Source organism: Podarcis cretensis (genome assembly GCF_951804945.1).
Source record: "Podarcis cretensis genome assembly, chromosome: 5".
In the NCBI taxonomy this organism is placed as follows: Eukaryota; Metazoa; Chordata; class Lepidosauria; order Squamata; family Lacertidae; genus Podarcis; species Podarcis cretensis.
This window is the reverse complement of record NC_137174.1, coordinates 96,708,101-96,728,735: the sequence shown is the minus strand read 5'-3', so window position 1 is coordinate 96,728,735 and position 20,635 is coordinate 96,708,101. Positions and strand designations below refer to the sequence as shown.

Here is a 20,635-nt window from a genome sequence, read left to right as displayed (position 1 = left end):
TGGGATTAAAGTAATGAAAGCATCCTTCCATGTATCTGGTATTTCTTTTTCTTTCAAAATATTATTCATTACTTCTCTCAGTGGTGCCAATACAATATTTTCCATTTCTTTATAGTAGCTTGCCATGAAGCCATCTGTGCCCGGGGCTTTTCTTCTTTTTAATTCTTTAATTGCTGATTTTATTTCTTCTGTCTCTATTGGGGTATTTAATTGCTCTTTTTTCTCTATTGGAATCTTCTGAACCTGCTTATCTTTCAAAAATCTTTCTATTTTTCTCTGGTTATATCTCTCTCTATTTTTATATAATCCTCTATAATAATCCAGAAAAACTTTCCTTATTTCCTTGGGGTTAGTTATTTCTTCTCCGTTCACAACAATTTTATTTATTGTGCTTTGTTCCTTTCTTTTCTTGGTTTGCCATGCCAGAAGCTTCCCTGACTTGTTCGCAAACTCAAACGTTCTTTGTCTTAGTTTTTTTATGTTCCATTCTACTTCCCTATTTATTATTGTTGCATACTGGGCTTGCAGTACTTTAATATTTTCTTTTATTCTCTTATTATTAGGTTTTTTAACTAATTTCCCCTCCAAGTCCGTTATCTGTTTCAGAATGTCCTTTTTCCCTTTATCTCTTCCTTTATTTTTAATGGCATTCTGCTGAATAAAAAAGCCCCGCATCACTGCCTTGCCCGCATCCCATACCACCTTAGTTTTGGTGCCTTTATTCATATTATCCTTAAAGAATTCTTTCATCCTTTTCTGCGCTTTTTCGACTATATCTTGGTCATCTATTTTTGCAAACCTTATTTTCATTTGATTTTAACCATTTTAAAAAACCTAATTTTAACTTATCCAAACTTAAACTTCAATACTTATACATCCTTACTCATTCTTGAACATATTTTACTTTTCCTCTTTCTTCCATTTCCTCAATTTTATTTTTGCAAACCTTATTTTCATTTCATTTTAACCATTCTAAAAGCCAGTTTTAACTTATCCAAACTTAAACATCAATACTTATACATCATTGCTCCTTCTTGAACATATTTCCTAAAGTCGACCAAGATTTCCCTTCCACAGCTTTCCCAACTTCCATACAAATAACAAAGCGAATTAAAACAAAGCAAATTATACTTATATACCCTTTGGATTCCCAGACTCCCCCACCCCTTTCCCGGTTTCAGTCCCCAACGAGTGTTCATCAGTCTAATATACTGTTTAGCCTGGAGATCTCACGTCCAAGGCTTTTAAATCTCTTTCAGTTCCTCTCTGCCGGCCTTTTTGATAGTCCTTAATGTTGAACCCCAAATCTCGGAGGAGCTCCAGCCCAACAGGATCCATATTTTTTCCAACCAGCCCTCCATACTTAAAAGTAAAACCTATGGGGTACACCAAATCTTGTTTCATCTTCCTTTCAAACCCAAATGTCCCCAAAGCTCCAACTTCCACCTTGGTCAAGTTTATAATCCTTAGGTCTTCAGATCCCCACATGAGGAGATCTCTCAGTTTTGCACTCTCCAAGTCAGGCCAGACTTTCCACTTCAATTTTTTATTCTCCTTTGTTGCCTTCATGTCAGGCCACAAATTGTAGCTCTCCTTTAACGTCTGCAAGATTTCAGCTCCTCCTTCCTTTTCTTCAGAGGCAGCATATATCTCTTTCTCCATATTTTCATGGCTCTCAAATTTCTCTATTTGTTCAATTGTATAAACTTCCTGCTTCAAATCCTTATCAGCTTCAACAATGTTATTTACTGCCAAGACCAAAGTATTGGCGCTTGTAGTCAAAACATCGGTTTGGTCTTGTAACTTTCCCAAGAGAACAAGTATTCTATCCAATTCAGTCTGAGTTTTACCTCCTCCAGCCATTCTTGTAATGTCCCTAAAACCCCTCTAGGGGGGTTTTGGTTCCTTAATGTCTTTCAGTTCAAATCTAATAATCAAGTTAGTTTGTATCAGCCCTCCCTTATTTTCAAGAAGTTGTAGCAAATATAACCAGCAGAAGCGACAGAAACAAAGTTCCCTTTTTCCTTTCCTTTTGACAGCTAATTTGACAGCTGTCAAACTCTTCAATACTTCATCCACAGGCTCTCTCGTGGGACGCCCCCGGGTCCAGGGGGGTGAAACTTTAGCTCCCAAAGTTAATCTTTTATCCTCCGGTAAGGTTCTTATAGTGTCAAGTCATGAAGGTTAAAGACTTTTAGAAAAAGAAAGAATTCTCTCGACCTTAGAGAGCAGATTCTTTGCTTTAAAATATTTACAAAGGGGGGGGCGCGGACTTCCTTTTTGACCCTTCCCCGCTCGTTCCTGATTCAAGAAATTTTTTTCTTTAAATTCCAAATTCCATGTTACTCACGGGTTATTACTTTAAGGTCCAATTGTTCCAAGGAAAAAGTCAGCGCTTCTCCGACAATGGCTTGCGGCTTCGCTCCGCAGAAGGAGCAGTCTACTCTCAGCACCGCACCGCACCCCATCCCCATTCCGGAGCCTTTAAAAAGGCTCCTTCGCAGATTGGGGGGGCGCAAATGGTGCCCGCCGAGTCACCACGCTCACAGGCATCTACGCCTGTGATTTTTAAGGGTCCCCGCATCGTCGCCGTGGACAAGACCCGATCCTGCGGAGCCGATTCCCTCCGGAACTCGGAGGGAATCCGCCATTAGTCGATGGCGCTAACCCGGAAGCCCCGATCCACTGGTCTTAGTTTAACTGACTGGGGCCTGTGAGTCACTGTGAACTGAATCTAACCTCCACTATTGCTTACAACAGAACAAGGATGACCCCTACTCTACCTACAATGAGGACAACCTGGCTCAGTGTATTTTTGACCTCTTTATTGCTGGAACAGAGACAACTGCTACCTCTCTGCAATGGGCGCTGCTCCTCATGGCGACACATCCAGATATTCAAGGTGAGAGGGAACTGTGCAATGGCAGCAAGAGGCCATTTTGACCTCTTGATCCTGGACCTGAATTTCTCTCAGATTGGCCCCCATCCAGCCCATTACTACTTCCGGGCAAACACCTTCAAAGCCTCTCTTGATTCAGATGGAATGGAGAGACAGAGCTGTGTGTCACCAGCATACTGACGGCACCATGCTCCAGATCTCTGGAAGATCCCGGCAGATCTTGCTGCAAGAGGCTACTCTTCTGAAAATTATTATTCAGGTTTTCCGCCCCAGCAGGTCTAGGTGGAATCCTTTCCTGTGGAACAAATACCCCTTAATGATTGCTCGGCTTGTTTAACTTGAGATGCTTCATCCGAAACAAAGCTTAATTCTCCACCATTTTCCTCAGAGAAAGTCTACCAGGAGATGGAAGATGTTTTCGGTTCGTCTCACTCAATCCGCTATCAAGATCGGAAGAAGCTGCCCTACACCAATGCTGTGATTCACGAGATCCAGCGTTCAAGATATATCTTATTATTTGGGGTTCCAAGGCAAAGCGTGAAGGACGTGAACTTGCACGGTTTTCACATTCCAAAGGTACAGACGATTGTAACAGCTGCATTTCTATAGCCCAGGGAGAAGGCAGATTCCCTTGCAGTGCAAATTCTGAAGAAAGTAACTATAGCTCCTTCCATTTCCCCAAAAAGGAGGGGAGTTCATGCAGGGACATCTTGCGCTGTGTCCTCCAGATGTGGACCACAACTCACATTATCCGTGACCCCCATCATTGATCTATGTTGGCAGGGGCTGTTGGGAGTTGTAATCCGCAGCAGGAGTGGTTGGTGAGGAGAGGTGCAGCTGCACACCTAGCCTCCCAGCAGCAGAGTTGCTCCTGCTTCCTGGGAGGAAGAGGGATGAGGTGACAGGGGAGATAGCATCTGCGCAGGCACATTGGTGGGAGTGCCCCAGAAATGCATATGATCGCTTCTGTGGAGCTTCTTCACAATTTGCCTCCTTCCATCAGCACTCAAGACTTTTAAATTCTTGAAAGTGCAAATCTGAAAATTCATCATTTATTAAAGAAAGAAAATGCAATTCTTCAGTTCCAGAAGAATGAAGCTTGTATGTAAAGATTAAAACAGAATAAAACATCTATACAGAATAAAACATCTAACATTAAAAACTTGCCTAAACAGGGTTGCCTTCAGATGTTTTCTAAAAGTCAGATAGCTGTTTATTTCCTTGACATCTGATGGGAGGGCGTTCCACAGGGCGGGTGTCACCACTGAGAAGGCCCTCTGCCTGGTTCCCTGTAACCTCACTTCTTGCAGTGAGGGAACTGCCAGAAGGCCCTCGGAGGTGGACCTCACTGAGCGATGGGGATGGAAAATGGGGGAACTGAAGGGCAAAAGTGCAATGTTCTGTTTAGATGCCTCCTGAGACAAGTCTTCCTTCCCTGCAGGGGGCTGTGATTGCTCCAGATCTCCGCTCTGTTCTTCTTGATCCTAAGGAATGGGCAACACCTAAAAAGTTCAACCCAAATCATTTTTTGGATGAGGACGGGCAGTTTGTGGACAGAGAAGCATTTCTGCCATTTGGTGCAGGTATGTGCAAGAAGCCCCAACTGTCGCATTCAGACAACACTTTATTCCATTTTCTTGATGTTTTCTTACCAGATGATTTTCACATTCTGTGTGATCTTCCACACAACATAAATGCCACTTCTGGAGATGTAGCGGAATCTAGTGGAAGCTTAGCGCTCGTTTCAGTTTGTTTCCAGAAAGCAACCTGTTCTCAGATCCGTTAGCACGGAAAATAGAGCCGCAAAATTTGGGGTGCTGTTCCAACATACAGTTCTCTCCCACCATTTTCTTTGGTGCATCATGGCAGAACAGAAGCGCACATGCGCACTAAGGACTAGCATTGGATACAACCCAATAAAAATAGTTATAATAAGTATTATTATTAGTAATAACTAGTATCATTCGTAAAAACAATGGTAATTATTAAATAGTACTATTAGTACTTACTAGCTAATGATAGAGCTTTTAGCATACAGTTTAAACATGTAATTTTAGTACGTATAATTCTTTTTAAATTACTGGTTTGATTCTTTATATTACCTTCATTATGAACCTTGTTTTCCATGTTTGCTTTTACTGGTATTTTTAATGAACACTTTAGATTGTCTTTTGTAAGCTGCTTAGAGGTCTTTAGTTTGAGGAAGCAACAAAAGCAACTTTTACTAGACTCAGGAATTAGGGGAGATCTGGCCTCCCGCAAACCCATAACAATACTTAAAAGGGAGATTTAAATAAACACATTACTGAAATAAAATAAGCAACCAGTCCTGATCTCATGCTGAGCCAGGTCTTGGCAGCCCCTTTCTCTCTTTTTTTAAAATATTTTTTATTAACAGGCCAATCACATCACATTATTCAAATTCTGTATTCAGATTATGCAGCCAAATTTTAAATTTTGTTAAGGGTACCCATACATCAAGCTCGGCACGAGTCCAAAATTCCGGATATCTCCAGGCATCACATATTTTACTGCTTTAAATTAGACAGTTCTATCCAGTTCGATCCGGATAGTCCTTTATTACTTTCTTTCTCATCTTGTTGTTATCATATATTCCTTTCTTTACAATCTCTGATGGTTCTCACAAGCAGACTGGAAACTGGCGTCTCTGTGTGGGTTTTGTACTCTTCAAAAACTATCTCTCTCAGGGACAGCCTCTGTTCGTCTCTTCCATAAACAAAGTTAACCTTTGGTCTGTCTTTTATTCTTCCTCAGGCTAGCCAGATATATCAAACAAATCAGGGGGCTCTGTCAGGTCAAACTTACATTCCAACACTCCTTCTCTTTCGAATGATCCTGATTCTCCTCCCCCCTGTCCTTCTTTCTCTGGCAAGCCTGTCTTGGCGAGTCGCCATTTTTTAACTGCGTCATAAAATTTTTCCTCTTCCTCACCGTTCACCAGTCTTCTCTTCTGTTGTAATCCATCCCCACACAGTTCTTAAAATCCTGCTTATGATTGATAAAAACGCGATGATCTTATTTCTTTCTGGGGTGAAGGGTTATTAATATCACATCGTGTAAAGAAAAAAAGGTTTTTTCCTCCACCCCTCCTTCGTTCCAAACATACAGTCTCCTAGTGGTGATTCATCAGAAGATTTACTCATCCTTCCGTCACTTCCGGTCACAGAGATCCATTAATCAGCAGCCTTATCTCGAGCTTTACTTGATGTATGTGCTTCAGCTTCCTTTCCAATCATATATTTCCAATTATAATTCCGAGCTGAAGCAACCAGCACGCGCTAATTGGAATCGGCGTCAGGAAGAGCTGACTTCACCGAGGGCTCGTGCCAGGTGTTCGGCACCCCCATCTTTCGGATCAGGGGGTGCATTGTGAGCACCGCTGGCAGGACAGGGTCCCCCACATCTGGGGGGGGGAAGGGAAGGCTGCATACTTCCCATAGCAGCCTCTTTTATCTCGTATGGGTCAGAGAGATGTTATTGTCGGCCATCTTCCAACACACCACCTGGTGGCCCTGTTTGCTTTTACTGGTATTTTTAATGAACACTTTAGATTGTCTTTTGTAAGCTGCTTAGAGGTCTTTAGTTTGAGGAAGCAACAAAAGCAACTTTTACCAGACTCAGGAATTAGGGGAGATCTGGCCTCCCGCAAACCCATAACAATACTTAAAAGGGAGATTTAAATAAACACATTACTGAAATAAAATAAGCAACCAGTCCTGATCTCATGCTGAGCCAGGTCTTGGCAGCCCCTGGAATAAAGCCCACTCTCTCAGTGACATCCCCACACCCCAAGGTTGAAACTCGGGGGACTCGGGAATCGTAGAAAGAGGAGTTGCTGCAGGATGCTTTCATAGACTGAGTGAGGCCTTGGCCCAGACACCCAGATTCTTTTCTCAGAGTCAAAGCAAATTGGTGCCCCTGGAGTATAGGTGGAATAGCAGATAATTCAGTTCCTGCTTTCCTCTTTGTTTATTTTCCTGCAGGTGCTCGGGTGTGTCCAGGGGAGCAACTGGCAAAGATTGAGCTCTTCATCTTTTTCACCAGCCTGCTGAGAGCATTCAGGTTCCAGCTGCCAAAAGGAGTGAGAGGAGTCCATAGGAAGCCTATAATAGGGCTGACGGTCCGTCCTCGCCCCTACAAACTCTGCGCTGTTCCCCGCTGCAGCCACATAAACAATTAGGGGGGCTGATCAACTACTGCAATCTCTTCCTTTAATCATTTCCCGCCACCCTCACATTCTTTCTTGGCTTGCTCAATTGAGATTCTCCAATCTGTGATGCCACTGGTTGATAAATGAGTTACCACCAGCCTAGCAAATATTCGTTGTTCCTCGTTCATTGCTTGTGCACAAGTATCCGGGACCGATTTCTTGCAGTTCTCCTGTGTGTCTCAGAGGCGGCAAGGGGTTAGCTGAATAAACTATTTGGTCAGATCCATGTTCTGAGTTGTGAGTGTATTATTTGATAAAGGATGAGCTGTTATATGCCACCCCAGTCTCTGTGAGAGCTACAAGATTCTAAGCGTTGCAGGCACACATATCAGAGTCTGTGTTCCCTTTCGGGACAACGAGGCACAATAGAAACTGTGGTGTCTTTATGATAGATGGTTTATTTTCATGTATGTACAACCTGAGCCAACGGTGGATAGGTTCCCAGCATTACACACTCCAAGAGGATCTCTTGCTTCTCTCATAGGTGCAGCAGCCAATCTCCTGCTTTCCTGTTGGCTGTCATGTTGGATCCCAAGTTGGTTGCACCCATTGGTAGCTTTGCCCCCCCCCCGCCTGCTTGCCAAACTGCTTGCAAAATGCAACTATTTTCCTTTAGCTTATATCACTGCTCACCAGGGAATTCCCCTTCCCTTGCTTGTAGCTGCAAACAGACCCAGAGGGGGTTTTTTTTTGCCCACATCAGGCCAACACCATTCCTGAAACTTAACTCTGCTTTTGTCTCTGCTAACCACCCCCTGAGTAAGCAGGTGTTCTTCTCTAGAAAATCTCCAGAACTCATCTCTATGGAGGCCACCTAGCAGCCTGATGTGCAATTAGAGCTACATCACCAGTTCTACCGTATTTTTCGCTCCATAGGATGCACTTTTTCCCCTCCAAAAATGAAGGGGAAATGTGTGTGCGTCCTATGGTGTGAATGCAGGCTTTCGCTGAAGCCTGGAGAGCAAGAGGCATCGGTGCGCACCGACCTCTCTCGCTCTCCAGGCTTCAGGAAGCTATCCGCAAGCCTTGCAAGCCCGGCGGGAGTTCCTGCGGGCTCACAAGGCTTGCTGGCAGCAGCCTGCAGCCCCAGCGAGTGTCCACAAGCCTAGCGCGCCCAGCCGGAGGTCCCGCCAGGCGCGCGAGGCTTGGGGCGGCAGCCTGTTGCCCGAAGCACAGGGAGCCCTCCGGAGGGCTCCCCGTGCTTCGGGCAAGTGTCTGCAAGCCTTGCGCGCCCGGCAGGAGCTCCCGCCAGGCGCGCGAGGCTTGGGGCGGCAGCCTGCCGCCCGAAGCAGGCGGAGCCCTCCAGAGGGCTCCCCGTACTTCGGGCGAGTGTCTGCAAGCCTCGCGCGCCCGGCGGTAGGTCCCGCCAGGCGCGCGAGGCTTGGGGCAGCAGCCTGTTGCCCAAAGCACAGGGAGCCCTCCGGAGGGCTCCCCGTACTTGGGCGAGTGTCTGCAAGCCTTGCGCGCCCGGCGGGAGGTCCCGCCGGGCGCGCGAGGCTTGGGGCGGCAGAAGGGTCTCCTTCTGTTCCTTCTCCAGGTTTGCTGAAGGGCGATGCCCCTTCTCCCTCTCTGCGCAGCACCTCTCCTGTGAAGGAGGGGTGCTGGGCAGAGAGAGAGAAGGCGCAGTGCTCCTTCAGCGACGCGTCTGTCCTGGCTTCTGCTTTAGCCCTGCGCAGCCTCTTTGGGCAGGGGGAGCCTTCATCCCGCTGCCCTGAAGAGGCTTGGCGCGGTTACCCCAGAAGCCAGAACAGCCACACGGTATCCCAGAAGCCAGATCCCTCTTGTTGTTCTGGCTTCTGGGGTTCAGAATAATTTTTTCTTGTTTTCCGCCTCCCAAAACTAGGTGCGCCCTATCGTCCGGTGCGCCCTATGGTGCGAAAAATACGGTAATCATTTATGTCCCTATATAACTCATAGCCACTGTGGTTTTAAACTCGTTCATTTCCTGTTTATGGAAAAGCTGTTGATGTTGCGGAAGACCTGACCTGCTCCTATGGATCAGATAAGAAACTAAATAACTGATCAAGCTGGCCGTAATGAGGTCACCACAGGTGTCCTGTACTAGCCTACACATAAAATCTTCTTTTGTATACAAAGTACAAAACTGGGTTTACTAACCACAAAAATGGGTTGTTCCACTGCCCTCAGAAGCTTGGGGTGGTGGCAGCCCGGGAAAGGCATTATTTGTAGCGGCCCCTAAGTTGTAGAACTCCCTCCCACCTCTTTACCCTAGTTTTTGATACGTGAGATGCGTATATTTTTAGAACCCACCTTATTTTTATAACGTAAAGTTGTTTTTCTGGGGAAGCCCAGCCTGATGGGTGGGGTAATAATAATAATAATAATAATAATAATAATAATAATAATAATAGTAAACTTTGTGTAATATTGCATTCTAACCTTAATATTGAGTTTTAATTGTTGTAACCCAACCTTGGAATTCAGGGTGAATGGCAGGTAAAAAGATTGTAATAAATAACAGCGACAACTTGAATGCTGCAATTCAGAGCTTTCCTCAGCATAGAACTCTTATTTTGTTGTATGCTATAGCACTTGTACTTACATGCATCAACCTCTGCTGTCCCCCCTCCCCCATTTACTGAAGAACGTAATTACAGTGGTACCTTGGTTCTTGAACTTAATCTGTTCCGGTAGTCCGTTCCACTCCTGAAATCAAGGCGCGACTTCCGATTGGCTGTAGGAGATTCCTACACTCAAGCGGAAGCCGCGTTGGATGTTCGGCTTCCGAAAAATGTGCAGAAACCAGAACACGTACTTCCAGGTTTGCGGCGTTCAGGAGTCAAAATAGACGAGTACCAAGGCATTCAAGGACCAAGGTACGACTGTAAAATTGTCTCACGGGGATTTGTTCAGGTGGAATAAATTATCTCCAGTTTAATTGCTGGATGGAATGGGTTGCTATCAACTTCTGCCTGCTGACAAGTTTGAACAAAGTGTGTTTTTCCTTTTGTTTCTTCAGGGTGAAACATTACATTGCATTTTGTTTTTCAATCACATAATGACAAGTATGATGGAGGGCTGTCAGTGATTGCTTACCACGTCAAGGCCAGCAAAGAGGGGGAGTGCTGCATCTTACACACACACACCCACACACACCCACACACCACACCTCATGCCCCACTATCAACATGAGTAGAAATGGGCAAATCTGTCCATTTTGGATTATGGTTAGGATGGTGCTGTTAGTTACTATATGCTCTTTCACCACCTGTAAACTGTTTTAAAGGGAATTCTACAGGCTAGGTTGATTCTGCCATCTAGGGTTGAAACTCAGTTATTTAACTGAGCCCCAGTGCTAAACACAATTCCTAACAGGGTGAAGGTTTAATCCCATGTAAACTCACTTGGAGACCAGCCGCATTAAGGATGCACTTCTTATTTGTAATTGCCATCCTCACCACCCTCATACGTGTGCCACCACTGCATAAGGTTATGTGGGCAGGAGTGATTTTATCCCACAGTAACTGCATGTTCTTACACAAGTCTACTTATAATCACAGTATTGTAGAGTTGGACAGGCCCCAATACGTAGGTTTACTTCCTGATAAGTCTAGATACAGGTAGGTAGCCGTGTTGGTCTGCCGTAGTCGAAACAAAATAAAAAACTTCCTTCCAGTAGCACCAGAGAGACCAACTAAGTTTGTTATTGGTATGAGCTTTTGTGCGCATGCATACTTCTTCAGATACACCAGGAGTGTGCATGGACACGAAAGCTCATACCAATAACAAACTTAGTTGGTCACTAAGGTGCTACTAGAAGGAAATTTTGATTTTGTTCCTGATAAGTGTGTAGGATTGCAGCCTGATTGGGTGTGTCTTAAACAGGACACAGAACAACAAAACAAAACCACCCATCCCGTCTTCAGCCAGCTCCCCCCACCCCATTACAGTGGCCAGGCTGTCCTGGTCCAGCTGGTAAAAAGCACTCCTAGCCACTGAAGGAGCATATCCACCCACATTGTTCAGCCTGGACACCAAGGGCCTTCTGGTGGTTCCCTCACTGTTGGAAGTGAAGCTACAGGGAAACAGGCAGATGGCCTTCTCGGTAGTGGTGCCCGCCCTGTGGAATGCCCTGCCTTTAGATGTCAAGGAGATGAGTAACTATACAGTAGTACCTCGGGTTAAGAACTTAATTCGTTCTGGAGGTCTGTTCTTAACCTGAAGCACCACTTTAGCTAATGGGTCCTCCTGCTGCCACTGCGCCGCCGCTGCACAATTTCTGTTCTCATCCTGAAGCAAAGTTCTTCACCTGTAGACTATGAACCTGCTATTTCAAGGGTAGTACAACACCATGCAAAGAAGGCAATGGAGCAATTATCTGGGCCACCTACTTTCAGGAAGCACCTGCTCACAGAGCCTCAGTCTTGCCAGGTTTCAGAGTCAGGGCTTATCAATCCTTACCTTTTCTCTGTTCCTTCCAGGCTCAGCCAGTGCTCTGTAGCTTTCCCTATCAAAATCCACTCCTTAAAGCTCAACCAGAGTGAACGTCAATCTGCAGAGAACCTAAACTGACATTTGCTCTGACTGAGCGCTAAAGAGCGGTCCCTGGCTAGTGAATATAGATAATAAAAATAATATTTTTTTATTTATACCCTGCCCTTCCTGGTTTAAAAACCAGGCTCAGGGCAGCTAACAGCAAATATAAAACATTGATTAAAATGCAACTTAAAAACAGCATAAAATGCAACATAAATTCAGGGGTCATTTTGGGGAGAGAAAAAAACCGCAGTCAGTAAATATCAAACGATACCAGGGCTAACTGGCCAAGTTGGTCCTACTAGGGCCAGCAAGGAGACCAGGGAAGAGTTTAAATGTGGGGTCACCTAAAGACATCTTGGTCAGGACCTGATAGTCTTCCTTCACTCCATTTCAGTCTCGGTATCACCGCCCATAGTCCCAAACAATTGCATCTATACCCTTAAGGTGTATGAGGTGTGAGGGGAGGGGTGGTACCTTTGGTGGGGAACACACATGCTCTCACCTGTAGCTCCTAGAAGCTCCTAGAAGCTGTCAGCAGCCACACCTCTGGAAACGGCTTTGACTGGATGGCACAACTGTTGAGTGATTTATTGCCCAGATAAGCCTGGCATCCGACCCACTTCCAAAGCTGTGCCAGGCCTCTGCATCGCAGTCTGCATTCCAAAGCTCTGAGCAATAGCAGAGTCCGGCAGCGTTCAGAGAAATCAGCTTCTGTGCGTCAGTGTGCATAAACAGAGTCTCACACAGAGGTACTAAAAACTAAAAGCAGTTTATTTACACATTGAGGATCAGGCCCACGCACGTGATATGTGGGAAGCATTACGTCGCATTCATAGTCTATTAAACATTAAAAGCTTTCGTGAACTTGGTTCAATTTAATATGATTGATGCATATAATAATGATTACAGTGTATGACTGTAGTGTGTGCCTTGACACTTGCAAAGTCACATAAGATGCCAGAAAACCTGTTTGTCTTTTACAACAATATATATAAGCAGGAAAAAGAGAGACAGGTGTGGTTGTCTCTGAGGAAGGCAAAAAGCCTTTAGAGAGAGTTGAACCCAATCAGGCATCGTAGGAAGAAACAAGGTGAAAGAGAAGGCAAGAGAAGGATGGAGATATGGGCAGTTTTGATTGCTCTGCTGGTGGCTCTTCTGATTCTGCACTACCTGAAACAGCTCTGGTCATCTAGGCACTATCCTCCTGGACCTTTCCAGCTTCCTCTCATTGGAAGTATATGGCGGATTGGGTTGAAGCTTAGTAAAGATACTTTCATTATGGTACGTATTTCTTACTATAACATTGTCTAATGTGAACAATTGTTCTTTTATTTTCTCCAACCATTTTGATATTTAAGCTTAAACAGTAGCATCAATTTCAGATAGATTAAAACGGTAAATGCAATGGCCATAATCTAAAACAAAAGTGTTCATTCGAACTAGAAACTACTTCAAAGAACAACTCAAAGACTAGAAAATGACAAATTATTCTAAACAGTGCTATTTTCCCCGGGGGGCGGGGGGGCGGGTTGTGCTGGAACTCACCATGAATGCCTCCCTTGCTCTCTTATAATGGCAGGGGGGCACACCTGAGCAGTGCCAGGACTGAGTTCTGGCAAGTTTTGACTGAAAAAAACCCCTACTTCTAAATGCATCTCTGCAGTTAATACTATTCTCTAGTAGGCTTGCTATATTTTAAAGAGCAAGACAGAGGGAGCATTTGCCAACTTCTACTTTCTTGCACTGCTCTAAGTTTGGGGTGGTATGCAATAATATAAATTCTGTACCGCAGAAAATATTAGGCATTCATCTCATAAAAACGTATGTTTACATGTTGTTACTACAGCAGGTTGTTAGTATGCATACCAATCAATAAGCTACTTGATTTTATTAGCCCTATTCTTGGCTGTTTAAATCATCTCCACCATCCTCCTAGAAGGTCACAAACCATTATGGGATTCAGGAAGGGTAGCCTAAGATATTGTTAGAAGATGGTTGGCTAAGATCCCTGCAATAATTTTGCTGGCCGCAACTAATAAACAAATGCCTCTATAGTTTCCACAATGAGTTCTATCACCTTCTTCAAAGAGATTGGTAATTCTAGCATCCCTAAAGTCTGCTGTGATCTCCTCTCTCCCCCAGATTTTTTCAATGAGCTTGTGAAATTGTTGTGTAAGTTCAATTCCGCCCACTTTGAAGACTTTGGCAGGTATCACATCAGGTTCACTGGCTTTGTTGTTTTTCATTTGGTTAACAGCTGTACACAACTCTCCCATGAGCTTGCAGTATGAGTGGCAAGAAGAAACAGCTAACAAGAAGAGTCCTTACTATGTAATTTATTCAGGTTTTATAGAGAGGAACAAAGGAATGCAGTCACTATCCATCACTGTCATTGCTCTGACAGCAGCTTCACCCCCCTTACGGTGGCTACATAAAGCCCTTTGTGGGTTTGCTTTCTGCTCTTCCACTCTATCAGCTGTCCTAGCTCTGGGGAAAGGCGAGGTCTGCAATGCTTCTAATGATAATGAGTCAGCCAGCTTTGTTGTTTTTAATTTTGTTAATAGCTGTCCACAGCTCTCCCTGATTGGGAGATACTCCAAGCTCATCTCTAATTTGCTTTAATTTGCTTTAATTCATCTCTAATTTTGCTCTAATTTGTGTGAGAGGAGGAATTTGTAATTGTCTTGGAATCAGGTACCTAACTCTTTATGAAACCCTCGATGGAGCAATGTTAAATGTGTCTTGGTGGCACTGCAATAAAAGTTATGCATCTTCATAAAGTTTTCTTTTAGTGTGTAACACGCCGTAAATTTTAAATCTCTGATCCATAATTGTTCCCAGGCATCCATTTGTATGGTATGCCCAAAATCTTTTGCCCATTTAATCATAACTTCTTTCACTTCTTCATCTTTTACTTCCCAATCAAGTCTATACACTTTAGATAACACTTTGCTTCTGCTTTGTATTAATTCTTTTTCCAGCCTCAAAATTTCTGTTGCAAACCCATTTTTCTTTTTTTCTTTTTCATATGATCTTTATTATTTTTTTAGTTACATACTGTACATACACATACATTATATTTCACATTTGTTCTTGCTCTCCTGAGCTGACTTCTCTCCTTCCTTCTTCTGGCTTTTTTATGTCCTCTTTGACTTTTCGCATTGTCTTTGTCCATTTTCAATAAGATTGTTCTTCATTTTTTCCATTAAATGTCCATAAACAAATAAACCTTTCTATATATACAAGTTCTTGTTGTCTGTCTATATTCATTGTAATGGTTATAAAGGGTTACTTGTGCGTAAGTTGCCGTTACTTTTGGCTAGATCGCCTGGCTAACCATGCCTTGGCTGACAGCCCTCACTCCGTGGCCATTCAGTCGCTTGCAGAATCCGTCAGTGGGCGTTTCTTGAACCGCTTCCAGCATAGAAGCTGTTTGACGCCAAGTCTCCACCTACTCTCCCTGTGCGGGACTCTTCTGCGCAAGGAAGGAGTGGGCAGAGGCGTGCCCATGCTCTCTCCACTGGTCTCGGGTGAAGAGTCTTGGAGACCTCTCTCCGAATCCTCCATCTCCCTCCCTTCTCTACTGGTGTTACGCTGAATTCCTTCCCCCCTGCTGGTCCCCTCTCCTGCATCGCTTTGGAGCCTAGCCTCCACCTCTCGCTCCGATGTCAGTTCCCTGACATCCACCTCCCTCCCAGGACCCCCTCCACCCCTGGCCCGACCCTGTGACATAACTTCGTCTCTTTCTTCGGCCAACGATGCGGGGAATCCCCGGAAGGAGCTGCCTTCGTCCTCCGAGGACTCAAACCCAGCTTCCCACCTGCTCCGATTTCTTCGCGCGGGACGGGCTTCCCAGTCCGATTCCTCCTCCTCTGACATTTCTCCTCCTTCCTCTTCGGAAGCCGGAAAACCCACAAAATCCTCTTCCTCGTCTGTGGTCCCAAATTGCTCCTCCCAGAATCTCTCTAATGGTTTGGGCTTACCCGGATACCTGTCATGGAACTCCTCCACAAGATATCCATCATCTATCTCCCCCGCGGGAACCCACGTGTTTTCTGACTTGGGCTCCCCTTCCCAAGCTACCAGGTACTCCACCTGCCGCCCCTGCCATTGCGAATTTAGGATCTCCGTCGCCTGGTTGTGGTGTTCCCTCTCCTCTACTTGCGGGTGTGTGATGCCTTCTCCCCCTTCCCCTCGGAACTCCCTCTCCCCCCTGTACGGTGAGATCAGGGACCTATGAAACACCGGGTGGATCTTCATGCTGTCTGGCAACTTGAGCCTAAATGCCATGGGGTTCATTTGCTGCGTCACCTCAAAAGGTCCTAGCCGTTTTGGCTGTAGCTTCTTGCACCCTCCCTTAAAGGGTAGCCCTTGGGTGGACAACCACACCTGGTCCCCCACCCTTATAGTCTCCCCTTCCCGGGGACGCTTGTCTGCTTGCCTCTTGTAAACTTCCTTGGCCCTTTCCAAGTTCATCTTAAGTTGCTGGTGCAGGGCCTCCATTTCTTCCACAAACTGTTCTGCCGCAGGCACGCTCCCCCCTTCCTCCCCCCTCCCGGGAAAGGCCCTGGGGTGACACCCATAATTAGCCATGAATGAGCTCATCCCCGTGGACACATGCTCAGCGTTATTGTACGCAAATTCAGCCAGCGCTAGTCTCTCTACCCAATCGTTCTGTCTCTCGTTGACGTAGCAGTGTAGGTATTGCTGTAAAATACTGTTCGCTCTCTCTGCTTGCCCGTTGGTCTCCGGGTGTCTCGCCGTCGAGAATCCCACCTCCACCTGCAATAAGTTCATGAGCCTCCTCCAGAACCTCGAGGTAAATTGTTTCCTGCGATCTGAGATGACCCTTGAAGGAGCCCCATGCAGCCTGAAGATGTGGTCAACAAACAGCCTGGCTGTTTTCTCTGCCGTTACTGCATGTGAGCAAGCTATAAAGTGGCACATTTTGGTTAGCAGATCCACTACTACCATGACTGCTGTCTTCCCTCTAGACTTGGGCAAATCTGTCATAAAATCGATGGATACCACCTCCCAGGGTCTTCCCGGTGTGGGTAAGGGTTCCAGCAACCCTGCCGGGGCAGTCCTCTCCCCTTTAGCCCGTTGACAGCGGTCACACCCACATACATACTCTCGTACATCTTCCCCCACCCTTGGCCACCAGAACTGCCTGGTAACCAGCAACATAGTTTTGTGTTGACCAAAGTGCCCCGCTGTTTTGTTGTCGTGAAGCTGTTTGAGCACCCTTTCCCTCAAGGTCTCCCCTGGTACGTACATTGCCCCCTTGTAGTACAGCAGCCCGTCCCTTTCCTCAAAGCCTCCCGGGTCTCCCCTCGCTTCCCTGAGTTCCCTGATTCTGGTTTGAGCGAATTCGTCATGGCGAACCAACGCTCCTCCACACACCCATCGTTCCTCTGGGAACACGTGTCTCACTTCCGGCGGTCCCTCTCCTTCCGTGTACTCCGGCTTCCTGGACAGCGCGTCTGCCCTCATGTTCTTTTCTCCTGGCACGTACCAGATCTCGAAGTAGAACTTGGAGAACTCCTGTGCCCACCGAATCTGTCTCTGGTTGAGCACTCGACCCGTTCTTCAGTATTCCAAGTTCTTGTGGTCCGTGCACACCTGGATCTTGTGCTGGGCTCCTATTAGCAGATGTCTCCACTGCCGAAAGGCTGCGGAAATTGCAAGCAGTTCGCGATCATACACCGTGTAGTTTTGTTCCGACTTGCTCAGCTTCCGCGAGAAAAAGGTGCACGGCCTCCAGCTCCCCTGCTGGGGCCCCAGCTGCAACAACACCGCTCTGACGGCCCGATCCGATGCGTCTGTCTACAGCCTCATTGGCTTCTGCAGATCCACGTGCAGGAGTTGCTCCTCCGAAGCGAACGTCTTCTTTAGTCTTTCGAAGGATTGTTGGGCACTTTCGGTCCAGACGAACTTCTTCTTGCTACTGAGACAATCCGTGATGGGTGCGGTCAAGTGGGCGAAGTTTTTGATGAACTTCCGGTAGAAGTTGCTGAACCCTAGGAACCTCTGCACATCCTTTCGTGTTTTGGGGGGCTTCCACTCCAGCACCGCCTGCACCTTGCTGGGGTCCATAGCCAGGCCCCTGTCCGACAACTTGTACCCCAGGAACTCCACTTCCCTGGCATGAAATTGGCACTTCTCCAGCTTGACCCACAACTGGTGCTTCTGCAGTCACTTTAGCACTTCCCTGACATCCTGAACATGCTGTTTCTCATTGTCCAAATAGATTAGGACGTCGTCCAGAAATGCTACGCAGTTCTTGTACAGTAGGGAACCCAACACGTGGTGCATGAAGGCTTGAAAACAGGCGGAGCCTGACTGTAATCCAAATGGCATGACCAAGTACTCAAAGGCCCCTAGGGGGGTGAACATGGTGGTTTTCCATTCGTCCCCCTCCCTCATCCTAATTAAATTGTACGCTCCCCTGAGGTCCACCTTGGTGAAGATCTTTCACTTCCTCACCAGTGTTAAAATGTCATCAATTCTGGGCATTGGGAAGGTCACGGGTTCTGATACAAGGTTCAACCGCCTATAGTCTACGACCAATCTGGGCTGATTAGTGTTTTTTTTGTCCACAAAGAACACACGGCTGCCCCCCACTGCCTTAGATTCTCTTATGAAACCTCTTTTCAGGTTCTTGTCAATAAAGTCCCGCAACTCCTGCATCTCCCGATCCGACATGGCATACAGCTTCCCCACTGGCAGCTGCGCCCCTGGGAGTAAGTTGATTTGGCAGTCAAAGGTCCTATGTGGTGGCAGCCTGTCAGCCTCCCTCTCGCTGAAGACCTCCTGCAGGTCAGCATACTGTGGCGGCACCTCTCCTCTCGGCTCCAGTGCTGTTCCCGCCACTCTGGCCACCCTCAGCCTTGGCCTCTCCTCCCCCAGACAGTGTTCCAAACAGTGAGCTGACCCAAAGGTGACTGTCCGCTGATGCCAAGCCACCACTGGATCATGTAGTGCTAGCCAGCTCATGCCTAATATTATTGGGGGTCCCGCCAGTGTGGCCACGTGAAAGGCAATGGTTTCCGTGTGCCTGGAAGCCCTCATTCTCATTGGTGGGGTTTGATGCGTCACCTCCCCTCCCAGCAGTTCCCTGCCATCTATCGTGGTCACTTGGAGGGGAAAATCCAGTGGCAGTAGGTGGAGTTGGTGCTCTAGTGCGAACTCCTTGCTGAAGAAATTGCAGGAGCTGCCTGAATCCAGCAGTCCCTTTACCTTGACTGGGTGTCCATTTGGGAGTTCTAGCACCACCTCTATGGCTACTGATGCCTTGGGGGGGTCTGGTTGGGGCACCTCCATTAGTTGCTGGCCTGGCTGCTGTGCCCCCCAATGGGCAGCCAAGCGTTGGCATTTCCCTGCACCTTCTCCTCTGCCCCCTCCTCCTCACCAACAGCGGCTCCCACCATCCCTTGCCAAGCCTTTCTTTGTGGACAAGCCCTGGCAAAGTGTCCTGGCCGTTGGCAGAGGAAACACTTCTTGGTGCCTTTGCCATCCTTTCCCTCCCTCTTGCGCCCTTCGCTGGCATTTGAAACCTCGCGCGCGCGCCATCGATTTCCATTGGTTCAACGGACCGGGAAGGCTGCCTTGGCATCTCAGGAATGCGGTAGTCAGGGCAACGCTCTCCTCTCCCTTCCCGCCTCTCCAAAGCGCGCGCTTCCTGTCGTACTCCTATTGCAAGCACAGCTTTGGTCAATTCGTCCATCGATTGCGTGCGGGGCGTGCGGGAGAGCTCGTCCTTCACTGCTGGGGACAACCCCTCCTCAAACAGCATCTGTATAGGTGGGGAATCTAGGTTCCATTCCAGCCGGTGTATTAACATCGCAAAATGGGACCAATAGTCTCTAACTGATAGATCCCCCTGCTTGCACCTCATTAGTTCCCGCTGGGTCACACTCTGCTCCACTTGGCTTGAATACATCACGTCCAAAGCCTGAAAGAACTTCCGAAGGTCCCTCATGGCAGCATTCTGCGTGGCCATTAGGGGCCTGACCCATTCACGCGCCCCATCCTGCAGATGCCCCACGATATATGCCACCCTCTCTGCATCATCAGCAAAGTCATCGTGCTGCAGTTCCAAAGCGTACTCTATTTCCGTTCGGAACGCATTATAGTCCTGGGGCTTCCCCCCAAACTTGTGTACCAGTCCGGGCACCTTCCTTGCCACGGGGGTGGGTCTGACCTGTGCATCCTGAGCTCGCCTTTCATCCCGCCGCGCCATCAGCAGAGCTACACGCTGTTCCAAATCCCGGTTCCTCTCCACCAGATTCTGCACACTCGTAGCTTGCTCCGCGGCACCGGCACCTCCAGTCTGACTCATGGTCTCCTGCCTGTGCACACGTAACGTCAGAGACTGACGGATTGCTGTAATGGTTATAAAGGGTTACTTGTGCGTAAGTTGCCGTTACTTTTGGCTAGATCGCCTGGCTAACCATGCCTTGGCTGACAGCCCTCACTCCGTGGCCGTTCAGTCGCTTGCAGAATCCGTCAGTGGGCGTTTCTTGAACCGCTTCCAGCATAGAAGCTGTTTGACACCAAGTCTGCGCCTACTTTCCCTGTGCGGGACTCTTCTGCGCAAGGAAGGAGTGGGCAGAGGCGTGCCCATGCTCTCTCCACTGGTCTCGGGTGAAGAGTCTTGGAGACCTCTCTCCGAATCCTCCATCTCCCTCCCTTCTCTACTGGTGTTACGCTGAATTCCTTCCCCCCTGCTGGTCCCCTCTCCTGCATCGCTTTGGAGCCTAGCCTCCACCTCTCGCTCCAATGTCAGTTCCCTGACATTCATTTACAAATATTGTTCAATAATAGTCTTAATATACATTTTTAATTCATTTTGATATTATCATCCAGTAAATTTCTTGTATTTTCTCGTTATGAGATATTATTTTAACTCTACTGGTTTCCCTATTTCACATCATCTTTTCTCTATATAACATAAATTTTCCCCATTCTTTTTGATATGTTTCATCCCCCTGATGTTGATTTTT

General features: G+C 46.8%; 1 protein-coding gene across 3 annotated transcripts in view; it reads left to right on the top strand.

The window, feature by feature from the left end:
• LOC307217028 (cytochrome P450 2J2-like) overlaps positions 1-20,635 on the top strand; it is a 65,228-nt gene that overhangs the window by 18,340 nt on the left and 26,253 nt on the right. Inside the window, exons 6-9 of one of the 3 annotated variants that reach the window (XM_079978025.1) lie at positions 2,761-2,902; positions 3,288-3,475; positions 4,341-4,482; positions 6,904-7,354. In XM_079978025.1, coding sequence (XP_079834151.1) covers positions 2,761-2,902; positions 3,288-3,475; positions 4,341-4,482; positions 6,904-7,100 — 669 coding nt within the window. In that variant the 3' untranslated portion in view covers positions 7,101-7,354. Of the gene's footprint in view, positions 1-2,760; positions 2,903-3,287; positions 3,476-4,340; positions 4,483-6,903; positions 7,355-12,490; positions 12,912-20,635 lie in introns of those variants that run through there. The other 2 variants (XM_079978026.1, XM_079978027.1) reach the window with 2 other exon arrangements.